The following is a 21649-nucleotide window of genomic DNA, read 5'->3' as shown; positions in this document are numbered from 1 at the left end:
TTGCCTATAGCCTAAGGAATAACAGTTTGGTGGTTGATGAAATATATTGACTGGATCAAACATTCAACTTGTGTTGTTTGGAGCTTTGTTTTTCTTTGGGTCCTTCCATTCTTTGGCAGCTAGGGCATGATGGGTATGTAGATCAAAGGGCTTCCAGTCATGAATATTTGAGTGAAAATATCCCAGAACGGGAGTGATGTGAATGGCTTTTCTTCTGTGCCCTTCCATAGGGTTGACATTTGCATCACTAAGCAATGACATAAGGAACACTGCAAACAAAACCCTCTTTATACACCAAACTCTCTCAACTGGTTTCTTTTGCATAACTACCAGAGTCAGCTGCTGGGGAAGGAAGTTTAGAAGACCATTAATTAGCTGTAACTTCAAAAAAATCTCCAAACAATAGCAAAGGCATATGAAAGGATGCATCCTCTAGATTAAGAGAAAGCTTTGCTAATTTACTGGGACTTTCCTTTTGTTTTGAAGTATATGCTAAGGACAGACCTGATAAAAGAAAGCAGTTGGTGACTGTGAATACCCTGGACAGGCAAGAAAGTCAAAGTAACAAGCCTGTCCTACATCAATCAAGCCAGAGCTTTCCAGAAGCAAAAATTACAAAACAGAGGAAGTCATACTTTGGCAAATTCATGAGAAGGCAACATTCTTGAAGAAGACAAGCATGCTAGGCAGAAGTAGAAAAGGAAGCCCAAATATAAAGGAAGCCACAGCCTTGAATTTACAAGGTCTGAGCAGGGCTGTCCTGGATAGGACGTTCTGGAGGGCCCTCATTTATAGGGTTGCTATAAGTCAGGGATGACTTGATGGTGCACACAACAGCAGCAGCAGCAGTTGGTGTCTGAGCAGGAAATTCATCCCAGAGCAGAACTCCTTTTCCTTAAACATAGGCAAGGGCCCTGGTCCATAGCCACACAGTAGTCCAACACTACTTGCGCTCTGCTTGTCTGGACCCTGGAATGATCCATTGGGATCCTAACACCTGCAGGGACATGACTGGTGGTAGATACATGCATGCAGAGCTTTCTGAGTAGTTAATTGCATCCTGCTTTTTCTCCAAGAGACTCATGGCAATCTATACATGGTACAACAAGCACTAGATTCATTATACATCCGTGATGTATGTAACTGGGAAATTTTTGCTGATTAGGAATCTTCACGTATGGATGAACAGAAGAGTGAAAGGGCGGAGGGCAGAGAGCAAGTGAATCTGGCAGGTAGCCCTTTCTCCAGTTTACCTGCACAGTAGGGCTTATTTCAAGGCCGAGTCTGACGCAGAAGATGGGAAGCTTTGCTATAAGACCAGTCATACCTCCTGGGACTTTTTCCTGTGCTGTTGCTGCTGCTCAGCATGGTTCAGCCCAAGTCGATGCAAGTTTGGACATGAGTCCTGCACTCTGTGGTGAGCATGGAGACAGCCATTCATAAACTGTGTTGGGCCTCAGTTGCAAAGGAAGTATTCAGTGTCTGGATAGTTCACATTCCTTTGGCACACTCCCTCTGGAAGGCTGGTATGATAATCAATGGCAATGGTACATAAGAGACTTGTGGTAAAACTCAAGCTCACACTGTTGCACAGAAGTGGTACCTTTCATTTTTGGATCAAAAATTTGGATCAAAATCCATTTTGTTTATTGAACTTTTGTGATTTGACAGTGGCAATCAAAAGGGCTAAAGGAAAAGGGAAAACACAGCTGGATGCCAGCATTGAGTAAGATTTGTGAAAACAAGAGAAAACTGGCATTCTTTTGTTTTAAAGTCCTATCTATATCATTAAAAACTTTTTAAAATCTGCACCTTTGTAAAGAATGTAGACAAGAAAGACCAAAGTTAGTAAAAGATACTGAATGCAATTCTAAAGAAGTTAAATACTCAGGAAATGATTGCAGCTCCCATTATGCTAACAGGAAGCAAAGGCCTACAGAGAGTTTAAAGCATCCTGCAGATGTTTTAAACTCCATGAACTCTGACATGAATTCCTGGAATACAGTGCCACGGGCTGTTCTGGCTGGGTCTGATGGAAGTTGTAGTCCAAAAAAAATGGAGGGGGGGCACTGGGTTGACTACCCTTCTATTACCTAGCATGGGGAGCACTACCAAGCACCCAATGTAGAAATGTTGCAGAATATAATGATACGATGTAAGTTGTTTCTAAATTCATCTTGCTTTGAATGCAGTGGTTGACTGCTGAATTTCATTGGCAAAATAGCCATTCTTAATATTATTGAAAATACTTATAATAGCCTTTCTACCCAATACAGCCTATGAGGCAGGGAGATAAAATGTACATCCCCCCACTCCCACAGTTTCCTAGATTTTCCCACCCCTGACCTAAAAGAACATCTTCACTTGTAAATGAACAGCACTGGACTTGCAGTGGTCGGCCGGTGTTGTAGCCGGCATCCAGCTAGTTATCAGTCTTATTGCAGAATTCCCAGGCAGTTGGCAGAGAAGCTTTCACATGTCAAGTGATTTCTGATGACTGATGTGATGCGATCCCACTGGAGAACTCTGTCGCTTCCCTTCGTAAAACTTCAGATTGGTCCACAAAGCCAGTTCATAGATTGCTACTCATGAATTCAGGCTTTGCAGCCAGTTCACGCGTTGTATTGTGTGTGAAAGTGAACACTACCCGATTCTTACCGCTGTTGCATCGCCCTGTGCCACGTGAGCTATGTGCTTCCTCACCAGGAAGGTCTCCCCCAGCAACCCCCAGGAGGCAGTGCTGTGCCTGTGCCACATGCGCTTTGATGCTGCTGCTTCAGTACAGAGCATCAGCGTGTGGAGAAGATCTTGGAGGCTCAGACATGGGAATGTGGATATCGGCATGTGCATGCACCTCACTTCGCAGTAGTGCGCAGTTCCAGAGATTCCAGCACTTGCCCGGGATTTGGTTTCTTAAAAGGAGGCCACTGGAGACTTCTGGCATTTCTTATAACGTACCTGACTGAGCATAAGCTGAGTGTCCACGGTCTTACCCTCCCCTCCAAAGGATTCCTGCTCCCCTTCAGATTTCCCAAGGGAACACTAGAGACATTGGGTTTCCTCTCCTTTTCTGGTCTAGCTCTAGCACAGACTGATCTCTAGATGCACCTATCCGCCTTTGGGGGGGGGGGTTGTTCTTACCTGAGAGCAGCACAACCTTGGAGGTGGGGTGGAAACAAACCTCCTATTCATAGATGAAGAGGTGCCCAGGCTAAACTTCACCAACCAGTCTGACCCATTCTAATCATCTCTTTGCACAGCTGCTGACCCACAGGATTGGGAGGTCCTTGGGACATTGTTCATTACAATACACAAATGAGCTCTTAGGACCAAATAAGTTGCAGTGTTTGGTCATGTTGTTGTCCCTGGCATGGTGTGTGTGTGTGGTGTGGGGGGCAACTCAGAGCTGTGGCATGGTGGGGAGAGGGAGAATTTTAATCTGTTGCCTGATGGGAGTCAGGCCTCTCCACACCTGCTATTCGCATGGGGTAGCTAGGTGCCCCCTTTTTTGAAGTGCTGCCAAAGGATAATCCGGTATTAGCAGGCATCCTCTATTTGAAGGTCTCTCCTATCAAATTTCAGTTTCAAGATAAAGCGCCATAAGAACTGTTGCCTATCAGCAGTTAGCACCTCAACATGAGACCTAAGGGGCAAACACACAGGTCACTGTCTTCTACAGTATACTGAGATGTATTGCATTTCTATTAAAATTAAAAGTGCATATATACATATACAGTTGTACAGGAAAATGTTATGCAAGTAGATGTCACTTTTTGTCCTCCTTTTGGTGACGCATTTCCTCATTTTTGGCCACCCCATTTACAATGAGAGGACAGCCTCCTTCACAACATGTCATAGTTCCACTTGGCCTCATTTTCCCTTTCCCCATTGCCTGTTTTTGCTTGCTTTTTTTTAACTGCAGGCCATAGCCAATTTGGCCATCTGTCCTAATTTGGCCATCTGTGGCAGGGAGATGAATCTGAGCAATTGGCAATATATGCAGCTCTCACACAAAATTACGACCAGCATTTCACTTCAGCACTCATTTAGCTTTACCGAGGAGAGGGCTGTGTTAATGACTTGAAAACCAGGCAGTGGCAGCCCTTCTAGAATAAATTATCTGGAGAAAGGTGCAATCCTCAACTGGTAGCTGCAGCCTGGAGAAATTCTGGTACTGTCTACGGGCAATCTGGTCATCGGCCATGGGAACCTCACCCTCCAAAATGCCTTGTCATCAAGAACAAAGGATTTCTTGTGCCTTGTGCCACCAGCATAAACTGCCTGGCTAATCAGCATAATCATCCCAGGCCAAGAAATGCCATCATAACCCAGAGAAAGGCGAGTCAAAGAGTTCTCAAGCCAGAATGGGGAAATTGTCTAGAAATAGAGCAGTGCTCTCCACCCCTTTGCCCTATTCTTCTGTGGTCTGGGCTGTACCCCTTTAAACGCCCACATTTTCCATTCTGCTGACGCGATGCAGACACAAGAAAATGGATGGACATTCTCCAGCATTTGCTGGAAGGAAACATGTAAGCCAGTAAGTATGCCACTCTGTCTCCTGATAAAACATCTCTACTGCATTCTGCTTCTGATGGTGAATCCTCTCTGGCATCAAATTAGCGGAGCTGGTGGGACGGTACAGAACGTTCAGTGACTCAAGGAATGGGGCTGTCGGCAGCAAAAGGTTTCCGTTTGCGAGAAGAGATAGCTGTCAGTTTGGCTGGGCTTCTTATAAAAGGAAACCTTAGACAGGCCCCGTGGAAGGAGGATCTGTGTGCAGCAGGCTGGGGACACATGCCTTTGCCCTTCACTGTCCTGCTGTGAATCTTCACACGTTTCCCGCTTGTGCTTGATCTTACAGGGTTTCTAGGGTCTTTCAACTTTTTTGAAGACTTCTAACACAGAGGTGAATTTGCACAATTATAACCTTCTGGACAAACAGTGTTAATATGGCAGCTCCTCTTTATGCAGCATACATCAGGGTGGAGATCCCTTCCTTGTTGGGAACCACACTGGAATCTGTTCATGGGACCTGTTGGGGCTGCAGGCAGGGCCAGCATCAAAAGCAGGCATGCTTGGTACCTGCTGTGGCCCACAATCTTTCTGATTGGCTCTGCTTGCTGAGCAAGCAATCCATAGTATGGATGGGAAAGAGGAGGATGTGCAAGAGCAGTGGTGAAGAGGAGCAGGGAGCCCACTGATGGTGCCTTACCCATGGTCCATAAAGCCTGGAGCCAGCACTGGCTGCATATCACTGGGGCCAGAGCCAAAAATGAGCAGGGCCATCCTTGTCTGTCTGTCTGTCTGTCTGTCTTTCTCCTTTCCCCTCCCCTCCCCCACCCTCTTCCCCTTCCCTTCTGTCCAATGGGCTGCTGGAGGAACAGACTACTCATGCCACAAGTTTGAAATCACTCATGGAGGCCTTTTAAAATTATTCCAAAAGCCACACACTACCTGCCCCAGTCCGTGTTGATCCTCCCATTGACCCAATTGGAGCAAGGGCAGTGTAGCTTCCAGGGGAGAGTCAACTCTGTTAAAGTATGGAGCATCCTGCTCCCTTCGAGTGCTTCCTCTTGCACCTCCCGTTTCACACCAGCAGCCGATTCCTCAGAAGATGCGCCATGCAGCCTGCCCTCCTGGAAGCTGGAGCTGGGGGTCAGACTAGATGGCCCGGGAGACCCCTTCTGACTCGCTCTGTTTCTATGTTTCTCCTCTTCCCTGACAGGCACAGAATGCAGAGCAAGCAAGGACACGAAAGGGAACGCGACCACATTCTTTTCTATTCCATGCCTCCATAATAAAACAAGCATATGTCAATGCCACATACACTTGAATAATAGTGTAAATGGATGAATCTTGGAAAGGAAATTGCTAAGTGGGCAGAAAATCCCAGTTATTCTTTTCTCATGGCATCACAGCCTAGAGAGAAACAGTTTCAGAATACTAATAGTTTCTTCATATCAAACAACAGAAAGCTGACGAACTTTATAGAAAACTATGCAAGTATAAATGCAAATGAGGCCTTCTTACAACACTTCAGGATGTGTTGGGGAGAAAGCACACCCTTAAGCCAGTCGGGTGGTTTCTTCTGCGGGAACTCCAGCCAGCTTATTGGGCTCTCTGCTCTGCAAAGCCTCTGCATTCTTTCAGTGCGTGGATCTGGTCCCCAAACAGGCACTCTGTGCATTAAAATGCCCCATAGGCACACCAGAGGAGAAGGGCCACTCCTGGACTGAAGGTGGGCTTGTTCAGAAGTTGCTTCCCTTGTGAGATAAGGTCTGCAGGAGACTTCATGTGCCCTTCCCCTCGGGAGCTATGAAGGCTGGAGTCCAACACATGCCTACTGGGAGCAAGTCCCATTACGGAGGCCTGTGGCGATTGAGACCGAAAAATCCCAGCCGGCCATATTGGGGAGTCAGAGGGCTTTTTTGTCTGCACATGCGTAGAACTGCCTCCTGTATGGACTTACTTCTGACTAAATCTGTATAGTAAGTATATATATTCTATTTATTTACAATATTAATTTGCCACTCCATATCCCAGTAACAAGATTTTGGAGCAGTGAACAATAAAAGGTCAAACAAATAAAAGAACAGAACAACATGTTAAAAACAAGATCAGTAAGACCATATCAATAGGGCCGTGGCTGGTAAGATCAGGGAGGGCTCCTGCAATAGTAGCACTTTCTGGAGGTGCCAAACATAATGCAGTAATCTGGACCCACCAGGAGCGCCTCAGTGGCCGGGCTGGTTGATAAGAGAAGGTCTTCCCCAAGGGTTCCTGGTCCTAAGTCGTTTGGGGCTTTATGCACTCGTACCAAACCCTACAACCCGGCCGAGTAGCAAAGAGGCAGCTAGTGCAATTCCTTCAGCAAGGGAGATGTTTGCTGCAAACAGCAGCCCCTAACAATAGCGAGGCTGCTGCGTTCTGCACTAGCCATCCCAGCCTGGGAGAGGTTGCAGCTTGCAAACTGGCCCAAGCTAGTAAAAGGCACTTGGGCTGCCACGGCCGCTTGGGGCTCAAGCGAGTAGTATTGTGAACACAAAAGTTCATCGAAGAAAAATCTGGTACCATAGAAATGATCAACAGAAATGATCTGTGTTGAACAACAATTCCCATTGTGTGCAGCCAGCCATTGGCCATGTGTCTCCTGCCCTAATTAAATCAGCAGGAAGGAACATAACTATGAGTTAGGTTAAAGGCTGATCCAGGCACTGCCCCTGCCGCTGTTGCTGCCTCCGCTATTCTCATTCTCGTTATTCTCATTATAGCTGAACCTCTTTGGGCAGTTTACAACAAATGGGGGCCCAGCAGATTAAAGCTGCTCGGACCCATTCCTAGAATTCCCCATTTGTAGGGTGGCCCTTTATGAATTAGCAAAGAAGAGGAAATGAATTACCAAAAGAAGGCAACAAAGAAGTGATCTGAACGACATGCACGTGTGTTCATTTATATGTACGCATGCAAATTTGGACATTGTTATCAGCTCAGTTGAAATACAGTGCATCTCATCGTACCTTGGAAGACTTCTGTGCCCACCTATCCAGCCTGCTGTCCAGATGGAGACAACAGATCCTAACTTTCGTAAGATTCCTTTAAGGTGTAGTTGGAAAGGTGAGCTCTCCAAGTAGCAGGTGACCCTTAATGAGGGGAGGAGGACAGTCCCTTGACTGTAAAAGAGGACACCTGGCCACCCTTCTTGGGACCCTCACTACTATGGAAGCACCAGCTCCTGGGCTGCTCTCCAGCGTGCCCTTCCCAGCCCCGCTCATATGGCCTTCAGCAGGGCTTAGGATGGCTCATCCCTTCCACTTCCCTCACTGAAGCCTGGGACACAGCCTAGGAAACCATATTTACACCTGTGTCTTATTTGCTCAGATAAAATGCCAGAAGTTACTTTAATGGCACAGTTTCAGACCCAGCTACCCCAGCCTTTATCCTTGCCTGTGAAAAATCCCAACAGGCCTTGCCAGGAATGCCTCTTTCCTCTACACGATACCACCATCTAGTGTTCATCGAGGTGATGTGTCCCATGTCATGACTTATTGCAGGGATGCCTTTCTTTAAAGCCCAGTCTTTCCACGCAGTCTAATGGGTTAGCACAGGGGTCCTCAGACTTTTTCACCGGGGGGCCAGGTGAAAGGTGCCGGTGCTGGGCACGGGTTGGAAAGATGGTGCTGGTGGGGCGTGCAAGCCGGCGAGGGGGCAGGGGTGGCACGTGCGGGCAGCGCGCTGAGGCGGGGGGGGCGCGAGGAGAGGTGTGGGCAGGTGCACGCATGAGGCAGCGGCTTGCTCACTTGGAGATGGTTTTCTCTGAGTGAGCAAACCACTGCCTCCCCGTGCATGGGGTGAGGTGGGCGGCAGCATGCGTGCGTGCGTGTGAGCCTGGGTGTGTGCGCGGCGGGTCCAAATGGGCACTGCGGGCCAGATAAATGGGCATGGCAGGTCGGATCCGGCCCCCGGGCCGTAGTTTGAGGACCCATGGGTTAGCAGATGAAACAGTGGATGGCCATTATCTGAATGGATGACAATCTTGTGATGATGGGCAAAACACTCACCTAGGATTTCAGATAGGTATATTGTGAGGTATGCAACACAATGCAACCCACAGCAGGGGTGGGCCAGTTGTGTTTGGCACCAGCTACAGCAATTGCTTACCATGGGCTATGCTGACTAGGACTGATGAGATTTGTAGGACAAGGAGGCATAAATCATCCACCACTGGGACATGAAGCTGAATAATTTCTTAAAATTATTTTTACTTATTTTAATTAGTAAAAAAAAATCAACACCACCAACAAAAGCCAAACCATTAAAAGGGAAAAATGAAACCATGTAGAAGTGAATATACCAGTTGCAATATAGTCATATGAAATGTGTGCAAATGGGTAAATATGCCCAAGAATTACACATAAACTTCAGCAGAGGAAGACCAGATATATGCTCTGGGGTGCTCTTGCTTTCTGAGAGCTGTCATTCTCCGTATAAGGAGGAAATCTCCATGGTTGCATGACAGCAGCAGCCGTAACTGTGATGGGAGCTCCGTCCATTTATCCTGTCTATACTCTAGCAAAGGAATCGCAAGGAAATTGTTAAGGCACAACAGGTAAGGTAGTGAACTTTCCCAGTGTCCAGAACCAAAATAATTTGTTTCTGGATATGTCCACTAACCTTCACAAAGAGTACCAGAGATAAGTCCTTGAAGCTGCTTTTCCCAGTCATCCTTTAGATAAGGTCTGCCTTTGCAGGGAGAACAAAGCTGTTTACCTTACTGAAGCATCTTCCTTGCCAGGAAGGGGAAGGAGGCAAGGAGCTTGTGTGCCCACTGATAGACTCTGGAATAGTGGGAGACAGGAAATGTGCAAAGCCTTTGGCAAGGAACATTATCTTTTGTACTTGGCCTGGGCACAGGCACTGACATGCTGTCCACCCATCATTGAGAAAGTCCCGAGTTTCTCCCAGTAAATGTGGAGCTGCCACCCCACATTGCCCAGAAGTATGCTCGGGCTTCTATTCCCTGCCCCAACAGGGCTTGGATGAGCCTCTCACAGCTCACTGTCGAACAAATTACCGGCGTGATTACGGGAGCCCCCGTTCTTCACAGCTGTCTCGCCACGACGTCAACCAGAAGTCTCCTGTCCACCCATCATTCAACACTTTGGAGGTCCATGGACTATCCCCTGGCCTATCACCAATAGGCCACAAGAAGAGCATAAGCTTCCTTATGCCGATTTAGGTTCTGCCTCCATATTTCATCATTGCATTCAATAAATTGTATACAACCTTGGACACTGCTGGTTTTGTTTTTTCTTAAGTATACCTGAATCTAAAGTAGGACACCTTGCCTAGACCAGGCCCCCATGGTTAAAACACTGTTTTAATGTGCCAAGACCCTAATGCCATCCATTTGGACAGCAAATCAAAACAGAAAGATTCCGAAGCTAAGGAGGAAAATCTAATCTAAGCAAGTAAAGCTAAGGACGAAAATCTAATATAAGCATGATATAAAGCAAATAATAAGATCTAGACAAAATCAAAATTGCCAATATACTATGAGAAATAGTATCACCCATTGGTTTCAGTCCAGATACTGACCTATAGATTAGCCAGACAAATCCCCAGGATTCTTGATCAACTGCATCAAAGCTAGAACAGGCAAACTAGAATTTCAAGGTAAACAATAAAAAATTATCAGTGTAAAAGAATTTTGTTTCAAGAATACTAGAGAAATTACTCAACTAGGGGAAAATAAATTTCCGATGCATTTTGTCAGAGGCTTTCCAATGCCTTAAAGAAACAGTGGTAACCTAGTTTATCAGTATTTAAAGCTATCAGATCATCACACAATCTTGCCATATCAGTCCCCTGTTTGTGTTTAATAAATTTCACCTCATCTGTTCAAACCAGGGTTGCAATAACTTGTTACAAGCTGTTGCACAGTACTGAAGTTAATATTTTAATATATATGTTAATTAAATAAGCCAATAATGCAATACATCTGATCATTCCCAGACTTAAGCATCACTACAATGTGAAGATCATTCAACAACGAGGAAAGAGAATTTGATTCAAAAATATGATTGTAAAGATGGTGAAGCTTTGGCATAAAAGTCTGGGAAACTTTTTATCTGACTGAGTCCAGAGCCCATGTATACCAGGTGATTTTATATTTGTAAATTCCTTTCAGAACTTCCTCAATGCACAAAGGAGCCAAGAGAAATGCTGTTCTGGGGAATCTAAATGTAGAAGATCAACTGGAGGGAGGGAGAAAGTGTCCATATCCTGTGCCAATGCTTCAAAACACATTAAGACCTTTGAAATGGTGAAATTATTTTATCTTTAATAGCTGAAAGATAATTTCCATCTTCCTTTTAAGAAGATGTGCAAGAATCTCACTAGGATGATCACCGTTGTGCCTGTAATGAACAGATTAAGGCAAATTCCTCAGGCTGTGAAAAAGTATATTCAAGGCTGTGAGTATATTAAACTCATATATAATGACCCAATAAAGTTGTTTGGTTGGGTAAATGGTAACCCCTTACTTGGAGATATCTCATGCATTTTAAAAAAAATCTTATAGGAGGGATAGGGATAATTCAGCTGCATGTAAGAATGTAGCTTTTCTCCCTCTCAATAGCACAAGAATCAAACTACCTTCATTAATTTAAAAATACTTGTGTTCTCAGCTGAAATCCAATTTTTAAACCAATCATCTGGCAGCTGACAGGAGGCCTTGGCAAATCTGAAAATTGCAACTCCAGGCTGCAATTTGGAGCAACTCCAGGCTCCAGACTGGGACATGGTGTGAGATTACCAGCATATCAATATTATAAACATGTATCTGGTGTAGCAAAAATGAAGACACCAAATATTGATCCAATCAAAAGCATGTATAATGGGCAGGTGAAATGAAGGTGAAATGTCTCTGACGTGGCTACAAAATTCTCCAAGCATCAATCAAACCAAGTTCATCCATATAGGTCTGACGCGTAAATCTCACCACTGTTTGCCTCTGGGAAGCAGAATCTAAAATCTCATGAAAAACACAACTAAACAATCATTTATTGAACCATGCCCCCCACCCTCTCCCCTGCATCATTCAACACTGCATAACCAATTTGATTCTCCATGACATGCAAAGTTACAAGAGGCATCTCTGTCTATTCCAGCAGCTCATTGTGCCTACTGAAGTGAGCCTGTTGACATTTAAAATCCCCTAAAAGCATGCATTGGAAATTGTATGCCCCCAGCCACATCTTATTCTTGCAAAACCTGGCCAAGGTAACACACAAAACCAGTGCCAATCACACAATTTCCCCACTGCTGGTAGTGGATGCCACAAGCTATAACCCCCTCTCCTTTAAAATGTATAGATGTAAACTGGGGAAGTCACACAAATCAACAGATTCAAAGGCATTCAGAGACCAAGAAATCCATTCTGTAGATTCTGCAGCGAACTGCATGTTTCCAGCTTTCATAGATTCCATTGACTCACAGGACTTTTTTTACACTTAGGGACGATTTGCATACATTCACAAGTGTGCATTAGTGCTAATATGCACTAATGGACAATAACGTACATTTGCACTAAAGTGCACTTGCACAAGTGGGCGTGAAATTCTCATAACTACTGGATTCTGTCAATGAACTGACAACAGAATGAAAGACACTTGACAATCCTTGAAATACAGACAGAACAGATTTAACAAAATAGATTCCTAATGTACAGTTAGCATGGGAATGAAAAGCATGTTGATTTCGAAGAATAATTTAAGAAACAAAATCTCAATGCTTAGGAAAAGGACAAGCCAGGAAGGGTGTAGGTTGGCCAATTTTTCAACTTTCCTTTTCTCTGAATGCTGGATGAACATTGACAGCAAAACACTGACATCTAGTGGACAATCTTATTTATTACAGTGAATGGTTTACCTTCGGAATTGTTTAAATTAGACCAAGCACCATTTTGCCTACTTCTGTTTCTTGTTTAAAAGCTGTTCTAAGATTTCCACAACCAAGTGCTCCATATGCAACAGCCACCTTTGGTCTACATGCTTTTCAAACCAAGATTTTATCCGTATAAATTATAAACATACCACAGCAATTGTGAATTATGTTCCCAGGGTTGTTTCAAACATTATGGCTTACCGTTTACAACACAATGGGATTGTTGCAATATGTGTTTGCATTATGGTGAAATAAACTCATAAAGCAGTCCTGCATGCAGTTACTATGGTTAACCACCATATATGTACTCATTAAAGCTGCAGACCACAGAAACCTAAACTAAGAACATCAAGAGGTTATATAGAAGCAAGTTCTGCTGAATTCAGAGGGACTTTTCCAACTAAGTGTGCTTGAGTATCAGTGAGATTTAAGCAGCATAACCATGTGTAGGTTATAGCCTACATTTTTGCCTTTCAGTGAGAGGTGAGTAAGCTTTCTAGCAAATATACATTGCATAGCAAATGCAAAAAGCAAACGGTTGCTTCCCAACATTAACTCTTCTGCAGGGCTAATACATACCTTATACTCAGGTGTGTACAAAAGCCTGATGTTACCATGTATGAATATTACTGTGGTTAGGCAATTTTAGGGTTGCTTCAATTTCTACCTTTTTGGATCCTCAGATTATTCCCAATGGTGGCACAAGTGTTATTTTCACTGGGAAGAAAAGCATCCTAAAAATTGATATATGTATATTGATACACTTCCTGGTGTGGAAAAAGTCAAGTCCCACAATTGAAGCATTAATTGACATGTATTGATCTATTTAAAATGGCCAGGAGCCCTCCCAAAGGGGCATACAACAGCAAAACTCGCATAATAAAAATGGATGGGGTAGTTAAAAAACAGCAACAGTAGCAAGCATTTTAGAAACAACAAAACCTAGCATGAAAGAATACCAGCAATACACAGCTACTGCAGCAGCAATACAGACTGATGTCAGAAGCTGGAAGGAAGGAGGTGAGCAGCCTTGCGTCCAGCGGTGTAGAACCCAGGCCTGGAGGCCAAGCCTGGCCCTTTGCAGGTCCCCAGAGACTGTGGCCACTTCCCCGGGTATTATCCCTTTTCCTCAGAAGCCCATCAATTGGTGGCTTTCTGGCTTTTGTGTAGATTTTTCCATGCTCTAAAAAGTTGAAATTCTACTCCTGAATCTTAGTTACTGGCAGTCAGTGCTTTAGACTAAAATATAGGTAGTTTTTGTGTTGCTTTGTTTTTGGCCCCAGCCATATGGGAATGCAGCCCCCTGGAGCTTCTCTAAAACGGGATTCATTTCTTGGGCTGGAAGCGGTTCTGTGTGCCTACTTTAGTCAGTCAGCCCTTTGGAGCCAGCAAATAAAATTGCTCAGCAGCAGAATGTAAGCGTCACCCTTTATGAGGGCAATCTGCATTCAGCTGGGACTTTGATCCTGAAGGCTGTTAACCCTCTTTAAACTATGGCTGCTTTGGAACAATGTAAAACTAAGCTGCAGGAGACCAGTTGTTTGTATAAAGTTATATATCATGTGATCTAAAACACCAAAAGCAAGCACAGATCATTTCAACATTTCTTTGGTATTTTGAAGCCTGCTGGGACTGAATGGATGATCTCCTAACATGCTTTTGATCTTCTCGGAAGGCCAGATCTGAAGAATTCTCTAATGTCCCCTCACGAGTTACACACACTGAGAGTTCTGTTCCTTTTCATCATCCTGTACTCATTTGCTAAACTCTCAAGACAGCCTTCGATCCAATTTGCCCCTTCTCTGCATTGGGCTGCTTCCCAGACTATTCCATTGCTTCAATTCCTTTCACTTTAGGCCACCTAGTTGTAACTGAGGAGTATGAGCAGTGAGAGCAAGATAGCTGCTAGCCGGTCAAGATGTTCCCTATGCATGGTGGAAGCACGACCTGAAGCCACTCACCCAAATGTGGTGATTAAAGTTCCACCCAGTGAAGAGCCGATGATTATTCCCATTCCAAAACAAAGTCCAATTTTTCCTAAAGCATCAGCACGTTTGGCTGGGGTAGTCAAATCCGTTATGACCATCTGAGCACCTATAAAGACAGTGGGGAAATAATTGTTGATAATGCTGCACGGAAAGACCTTCAAGTCCCTTTTTAAGTATGATCACTAGTGGTTTGTGATTTATCCAAAATCCTTGAATGAATATTGTTAGGCATGGTGGATCTTAACTCCTGCAATTTGGCAACAACATTTAGAATCTGGCTGTGCATGGCCTGGCTACCTGCCATCTAGACTCCTCTTTATATGTAGGCAGTGCCTGCTAGGCTTTGGAGGGCCCTTGGGCAAGACACTCTGGAAGGGTCCCCTCCTCAGCAAGTCGACCTTTGCACCCTCCTCAGCAGCTGCTCTTGCTCCTCCTCCTCTCTCTCATCATTGCCACCCTGTCCTGCTTGACAGCAGAGGACCAGTGAGGAAGTAGGCTGTGGCATTTGGTTCTCCTCTTCCTCCCCAGCTACTGCTCTCTGGGCCAAAGTGAGAGGAAGGTGAACAAACAAGCTGTATGGAGGAAGAGAAAGGACTGTATGGGGCTGGAATTCTTTTGCATGCGGGAGGAATACTGAGTCATGAAATCCCAGGCAAACCCTGCAACCCAAAGTTGTATACCCAAAACACACATTTACCAAAGACATAATCTGATGCCAGGTTTGTAAGCAGGGATTGAACTGGGCTTACCCTCTTTTTTTAATGCTGCCCTCTCATTTGAACCCCCTGTTTGGGTTAATTACTCCAAACTACCTTTCTAGAAGCTAATTCAAATGGGTTTCTCTCATTAGCCTTTCCGAAGAGGAAGCAGAACCCCACTTTAACACTTGAGTGGAAGGCATTTTCTTTGCTGCTTCTATGTTGGATGTGTCACCACTGCTGGCGCAGTTTTCTGTCACTGCTGCACCTCACACTCTGCATTCCAGGTGTGTGAGGAATCCATTTTGGGGGTGAGAATTCATCCGATTCCCTGGGCTCAGCTCCCTGGCCTCCAGTTTTCTTTGTCACAACTCTGAGCCTGAATTGCTGGTAAGAGCACCCCATGTTTGCAGGAAGCCACCAGGAACTGAGTCCGGTGCTCTCACTTTCATGCTGCTTGCAGCTCCCTTTGTTTGCACCACAGTACATGGCACAGAAGCAGACTGCCAGTTGCACACCCTTTGTCCCATGAGCATTCACAGATCTCCTCTTGGCTTGGCTCACTTTCTAAGACTGGGTCAAGGATGAGAGTGAGTTCTGATTGTTAGAGAAATGGATTCCACTAGGAACCCTAATCTGCCCAACCATCTTCAGCTATTTAGATGAAGCACCACAGACAGGGAGGGAAACAGGTGGGTGCATCATTTGAAACCAGGCCTCACCCCTCCCCATCCCATCATATCCCCCCTTTCCTGCTCTCTGGGGCTGATTTGCAACCTCAGAGAGTCAGCCTGTGCAGCCTTTTCTGTGCTGTCCGCAAGGGGTGCAGGGCAGTGGCTTGGCATTCAGAAACTCAGTGCCCAGAACACAGGACCTTGGGACTGGGCTCAGAATAACTCTGTAGTCCCCCGAAACAAGGCTGGGAGGCCATACAGTTGCTCCCATAGATGGTTAAACATGGATTTTATGCAGCGTTATGGCAGTATCTGTACGGTTTTTGAGTTTTGTAGGCTATCCTGAAGATCTATTGGACCATACAGATATAATAGCTAACTAAATAAATTCAGGGGCAAAAGCTGATCAAAACAATTTAACTTCCCTGGTGATCAATTCCCTGATATCACTCCAATTTTAATTCACACTTTGCACAAATTTGCCTTAATGACTACTTGTATGAGTCAGGGTTCTTAGTTTGACTCACTCCTGGAGCTAATATTGGAATGGGCTGTTTCTGGAATTTGCATCCTCTAGTAACATAAGGCTGAGCGCAAAAGGATTGAGGCCTTTGAATTGTGGTGCTGGAGGAGACTCCTGCGAGTCCCTTGGACCGCAAGGTGATCAAACTGGTCAGTCCTAGAGGAGATCAACCCTGACTGCTCTTTAGAAGGCCAGACACTGAAGATGAAACTCAAATACTTTGGCCACCTAATGAGAAGGAAGGACTCCCTGGAGAAGAGCCTAATGCTGAGAACAATAGATGGCAAAAGAAGAAGGGGACGGCAGAGGATGAGGTGGCTAGATGGAGTCATTGAAGCAGTTGGCGTGAGCTTAAGTGGACTCTGGGGGATGGTGGAGGACAGGAAGACCTGGAGGAATGTTGTCCATGGGGTTGCAATGGGTCGGACGTGACTTCGCGACTAACAACAACAACAAGTAACGTTACCTGGCAGTCCATGTACGAAGATGGATGGAAGTCTGGAAAAAAACAGCAGTGGGATGCTGGAGGACACAGACAGGAGCAAGAAGCACAAAGATCCAGCCAGATATGAGAGTGTCAAGGCAGATCTGCTTCCAAACTTGTCTGCAAACCTGCCATAAGAATGGTGCAGAATGCTCAGAAACTGAACTGGTTGTGTAGTAACAAAAGCAAAACCACTAAGCTGGAAAACCTGGCCTTCCAAGGAAAACCAGATTTGGAATGTTGGGCTCAGGTTCAGGCTAGATGGACTAAAGACCTGACTCAGTACAAGGCAGCTTCCTACTGGGAATGGGAGAAGCTCTCTGAAATGGGTGGATGTGACTCTCAGGATACGGTTTCTCAAGGGGTTGCTCCCAATCCCTAATGGCAGGAGGCAGCTTGTGGCACAGATCTCTCAGTCACATCTCGCCTGCTTCCCCTCCTCCCTCTTCTACTTCTCTCACAGAAGAAATGCATGCAAGTCAGGTTCTGCTAATCTGACCCTGAAAGGGTCATTCACTCTCATGCACTTTCTTCTTGGTTTTGAAAGGTGGAGGTCTGTGGCCTGCTGTTCAGGTTTTGAACCGATAAATTTTTACCTAGATTCAGAAAGACAAAAGTAGTGGCAGCAGCATTGGTCTCCCCGGTCCCCGTTGCGTTCTTTCTCCTTAGTTGTCTTCCTCTCCTATTGTAATTGCCACTTGTGTGCATAGCCCTATTCATCAGTCTTGCCTGGCCAAGGTTCAGGGCAACCAGAATATCAAAGTAAAATACAATAGGCAATATACAGTCCAATGAGTCCATATAGTATATAGCAATAAGGCATCTTTCATTCCTGTGTTAGCAATTTAGGAAATCCAGATAGCTATTTAAACTATTTTTGCTGAATACAAAATAAAAGAGAACGATTAATTCCAAACAATGCAGCCATTCCACCAAGTTCACAAGAATAGCTTTTATATTTACCTTCCAAAAATGGGACCTCCCAGAAGCTGAAGAACACCAAAGATTGTTTGCAGGTAACCAAATCCAACTGCATCCAAACCCAGTCTTGTTGCCAAATACTGAAATAAGCGGGGTGGGGAGAATCAAAGAAAGATGTTGCATATTACATTTTTAATTGAAGAGCAGTTAGCCTCAAAACCGAAGATTTGAATGTAACCAAGGTACAATCTTACTAGTTTGCATTTTAAGGACATTTCAGCTAAGTTCTCAAAACCCAATTTCCCCCCCTGCAGCCTAAAACATGCAGGTATCAAAGATGGCCGTCCTCTGTGACAGGGGTGGGGAGTGTGTGGCCCTCTAGATGTCATTGGACTGCAACTCCCATCAGCCTCCACCCATTGTAAGGGAGGATGGGAGCTGCAATCCAACAAGAACTGGAAAGCAACATACTTCCTGTGTTCTGTGGCACAACTGCATAATTTCTTAAATCTGACAAGTTTTGTTTTTCTGGTCATGCAATATGTGGTGTTATGCAGTGATGCTGTTCCACTTTTCCACTAAAGAGCAGGAAGGCAGGATAAGTAACTTTGCCACTTACGGTGATCTGTCTTCATCAGGGAAAATGAAGCAGTTATCTGAAAGAGCGTCTCCTTCCTTACACACCTGCTCACCCCCTAAGATCCTCTTTTGAAGGTGATCAAAAGAGAGGCTACCCAGTGAAGGGTGGTGGCACCCCGGCTTTGGAACATGCTCCCCAGAGAGGTGCGCCTGGCACTGATGCTATATTTATTTCGGTACCAGGCCAAAGCCTTTTTATTTTCCTGATATTGTAAGAGTTGGTTAGTTTTAACATTGGTTTTTATCTGGTTTTGTTTCTTTGATGCTGCTTTTTTACTGTTGTATCACCATCCTGAGACCTCAGTAAAGGATGCAACAAAAATGATAGATAGATAGATAGATAGACAGACAGACAGACAGACAGACAGATAGATAGATATCAGCTCAAATTTAGAGGGGTTCCTTTAAGTGAGCTTGGTGACTGACCCTGGTCAGAAGTGAGGAGTCCCTGAGCTACGCAGGGAAACTGCACTACCACCTCCTTGTTTTAGAGTCGAGGGGGAGACAGATGGACAGAGGGTGAAAGCCAGGCTATATGCTGTGGGCTTGTGATCAAAACCTGAAGGTCTCACAACTACACTTCTAAGGTGTGTCTTTATTGTATTTCACTGCTCTTTAAAGGAAAAAAGGGTAGAACAGCATCACTCTGTGACTCAATAAAGCATGAAAAGCAAAGCCATGTTTGTAAAATAGAAAGGATTTATGTATGAGTCTGCTATGTTTTGTCTTCACAACAACCCTGTGAGGTAGGTAAGGCTGAGGGTGAGTGACTGGCCCAGTGTCACCCAGTGAGTTTCACTGCTGCATGGGGATTAGAACCCAGAATTCCTGAGCTCCAGTCCAGCAATCTAACCACTAGGCTACACTGACACTGCTTACATGATGTCAGAAAGATGCGCCTGTCGACAGCTGCACAGCTGCCACTTGCAGACCAACCCTAAGGGAAGCTCCGTGAGAGCGATTGCAGCACTTGAGGTTCCCAGTACCTGGGCTACCGTGATCAAGTGATCCCAATCCAGGAATGGCTGTAGCTGTGGCTTGCATCCTAGCCAGCAAGGCCATCATACCTGGAAACCCCTGGACAGGAATACCCCAGCAGAACATTTCAGTGTGCTGCTTTTTGCATGTGTAGGTGAGGTATGTGAAAACAGGTGCCCAAGAACTTATCAGGCAATGTGGACAAGCACAAAAATATGTTGTGCTGCTTGTCCTAGCAAGGATGATAGTACATCATTAATTGCCTTCTTTGATGGTTTGTTGCAGCATGCTTTTCAGGGAACTACATCACCGGACAACAACTATTATTTATTTCAACAGAGCCCATCCGTGCAGTGATCCCCACAGAATAGGCCACTGTTTCATATTTGGCATTATTTGGTCACCTCTTTAAACTAGTAAAAGTCCATCCTCCATACTCACTGGAACAATCCCAAATTGCATGAATAGGCAGGTCTGGTCCACAACTGTAATCAGGTAAGTGACTCGGATCACCCATTGTGCTGAGCTTTTATTTACTGTTCCGTTAATATCCTTTTCCAAAGGCTCTTCTCTCAATTTCGGTTTTTGCCGCTCTCTTTCAGAAGGGATTCCTGTACTCATGCTGTTTGGGAGAAGCTGTGGAGCACGCTCCCTTTGTTTGGAGGAATGTAAATGAAAACAAATGTTTAGGCGCTAGGAAGGAACACAAGCTCATTACCTTAGAAGGTGCAAAAGTCCTTATTTTTAACTTCCTATTTCAGCAGAAATATTATGTAACTTCCTAAACTGTGTGATACACTATTGTGATTTGGAGTCAGGTTATCTGAAGGAATGCCTGGTCCCATATATTCCTACTTAGTCCTTAAGATCATTTGTTGAGGTCCTTCTCAGGGAACCCCCCCCCAAAAGAAGTGGGGTGACAACCAGGCGAAGGGCCTTTTCAGTAGTGGCACCCCATGTCTGGAACAGGATTCCCAGAGAGGTGCACCTAGTGCCATCCCTGACACCTTTTTGGTGCAAGATGAAAATCTTCTTATTCTCTAAATATTTTAATGGTTAGTCTATCTGTCTTAATGCTGAGCCAAATTTGAATATAATTTTTAAAATAGTTTTAAATTGCTGCCATTCCTGATTGTTGTCCCATGGTTGTTGGTTGTCATATTGTTTGTTTTATAGTATTTTATGAATATATTCTTTATATTGTTTCATGAGTATTTTATGTATAGTATTTATGATTTTAATAATTGTAAACTGCTTGGAGAGCCTATGAGCTATGAGGGTGGCATATACATGTAATAACTAACAAACAAACTAACTAACATTTATGCTATTTGCCTCAGCATACACACAAACTATTAAGTGACTTCTGTCCTACAATAGCAGGTATTTGAAGATTACATCCAGTGCCAGTTCTGGACACAGTTATGTAAATGTGGTGCCCTGGCACTAGGGGATGCCTATTCATTTCAAAATAGAAAAGATGAAAAGCAACTTACAGTCAAGCAGATGAAAACTTTCAGTAGTTGAGGTAGTATTTTCCAGCAAAGAACAGGACTCAATAATCTGGGAAAGTTCTGACCTGTGTTTCTGGGTAAGCCTAAACCTGCCATTTCATGCACAAAGTCCAGCAAGCTATCAGCCTGCACGCATTGGTGGAGACTGGGGGAGTTACCTTAGCCCAGGCACAGGGCTCCTGCTTCAAGATCAGTCCCTGGTATCTCCAGTTTCAGAAGACCAGGTAGCTGGTCAGCATAATCAATACTGGGAAGTAGCAAGGTAGGTGGCTGTGGTGCTTTGAAAACAAAGGCAAATCTGATCCCCTTCTTGTTATTGCTTTCTTCATCCAAAAGATACCATGCATGTTAATAATTAAACTGGTTGTTGCTGGTTTCACGTTAGAACAAGACAATTCTGGACCTAAACACACCTAGTAAACTGTCCAGTATTAAAATATCACGCAAAATGAATTGCAAAATAAATAGAAGAAAGTAACATTCTGAGCGATGTTCATACTGTGGCTGAAGAAGCATTTACTTACGGACTAATAACAGGTCGCCTGCAACATTCAGCTCTGCTAAACTTGAATGACTCTTCCTGCTTGTCTTCACTACTAAACAGTTAAGAAAGCAGGGCAGGAAAACTGAACTTCCTGGTTTGCTTCCAAGAGGGACTGTGGGAAAATTGCAGACAGTGAGCAGAGCAGTAAAAGCAAACCTGCTGATCTGCCAGCAGCGTGCAATGACCCCCTTTTCCCTACTGAGCCAGCCCCCTGCCATGTTATGCAAAACCTTCCTCAAAGA

The 21649-nt window shown here is 44.6% G+C and overlaps 1 protein-coding gene across 2 annotated transcripts in view; it reads right to left on the bottom strand.

Moving 5' to 3' along the window:
* Positions 1–21438, bottom strand: part of SLC22A18 (solute carrier family 22 member 18) — a 79635-nt gene extending 58197 nt beyond the window's left edge. Inside the window, exons 1-5 of one of the 2 annotated variants that reach the window (XM_044425826.1) lie at positions 21388–21438; positions 19791–20001; positions 17775–17872; positions 16794–16939; positions 14406–14538 (exon numbers count right to left, since the gene is read on the bottom strand). In XM_044425826.1, the coding sequence (XP_044281761.1) occupies positions 14406–14538; positions 16794–16939; positions 17775–17872; positions 19791–19970 (557 nt within the window). In that variant the 5' untranslated portion in view covers positions 19971–20001; positions 21388–21438. Of the gene's footprint in view, positions 1–14405; positions 14539–16793; positions 16940–17774; positions 17873–19790; positions 20002–20845; positions 20929–21387 lie in introns of those variants that run through there. The other variant, XM_044425825.1, reaches the window with a different exon arrangement.
* Positions 21439–21649: the final 211 nt, after the last annotated feature.

The sequence above is a fragment of the Varanus komodoensis genome, unplaced genomic scaffold (genome assembly GCF_004798865.1).
Source record: "Varanus komodoensis strain SLA01 unplaced genomic scaffold, ASM479886v1 scaffold16, whole genome shotgun sequence".
Lineage (NCBI taxonomy): Eukaryota > Metazoa > Chordata > Lepidosauria > Squamata > Varanidae > Varanus > Varanus komodoensis.
The sequence above is the reverse complement of the archived record's forward strand: the minus strand, read 5'-3'. Positions and strand labels throughout refer to the sequence as shown.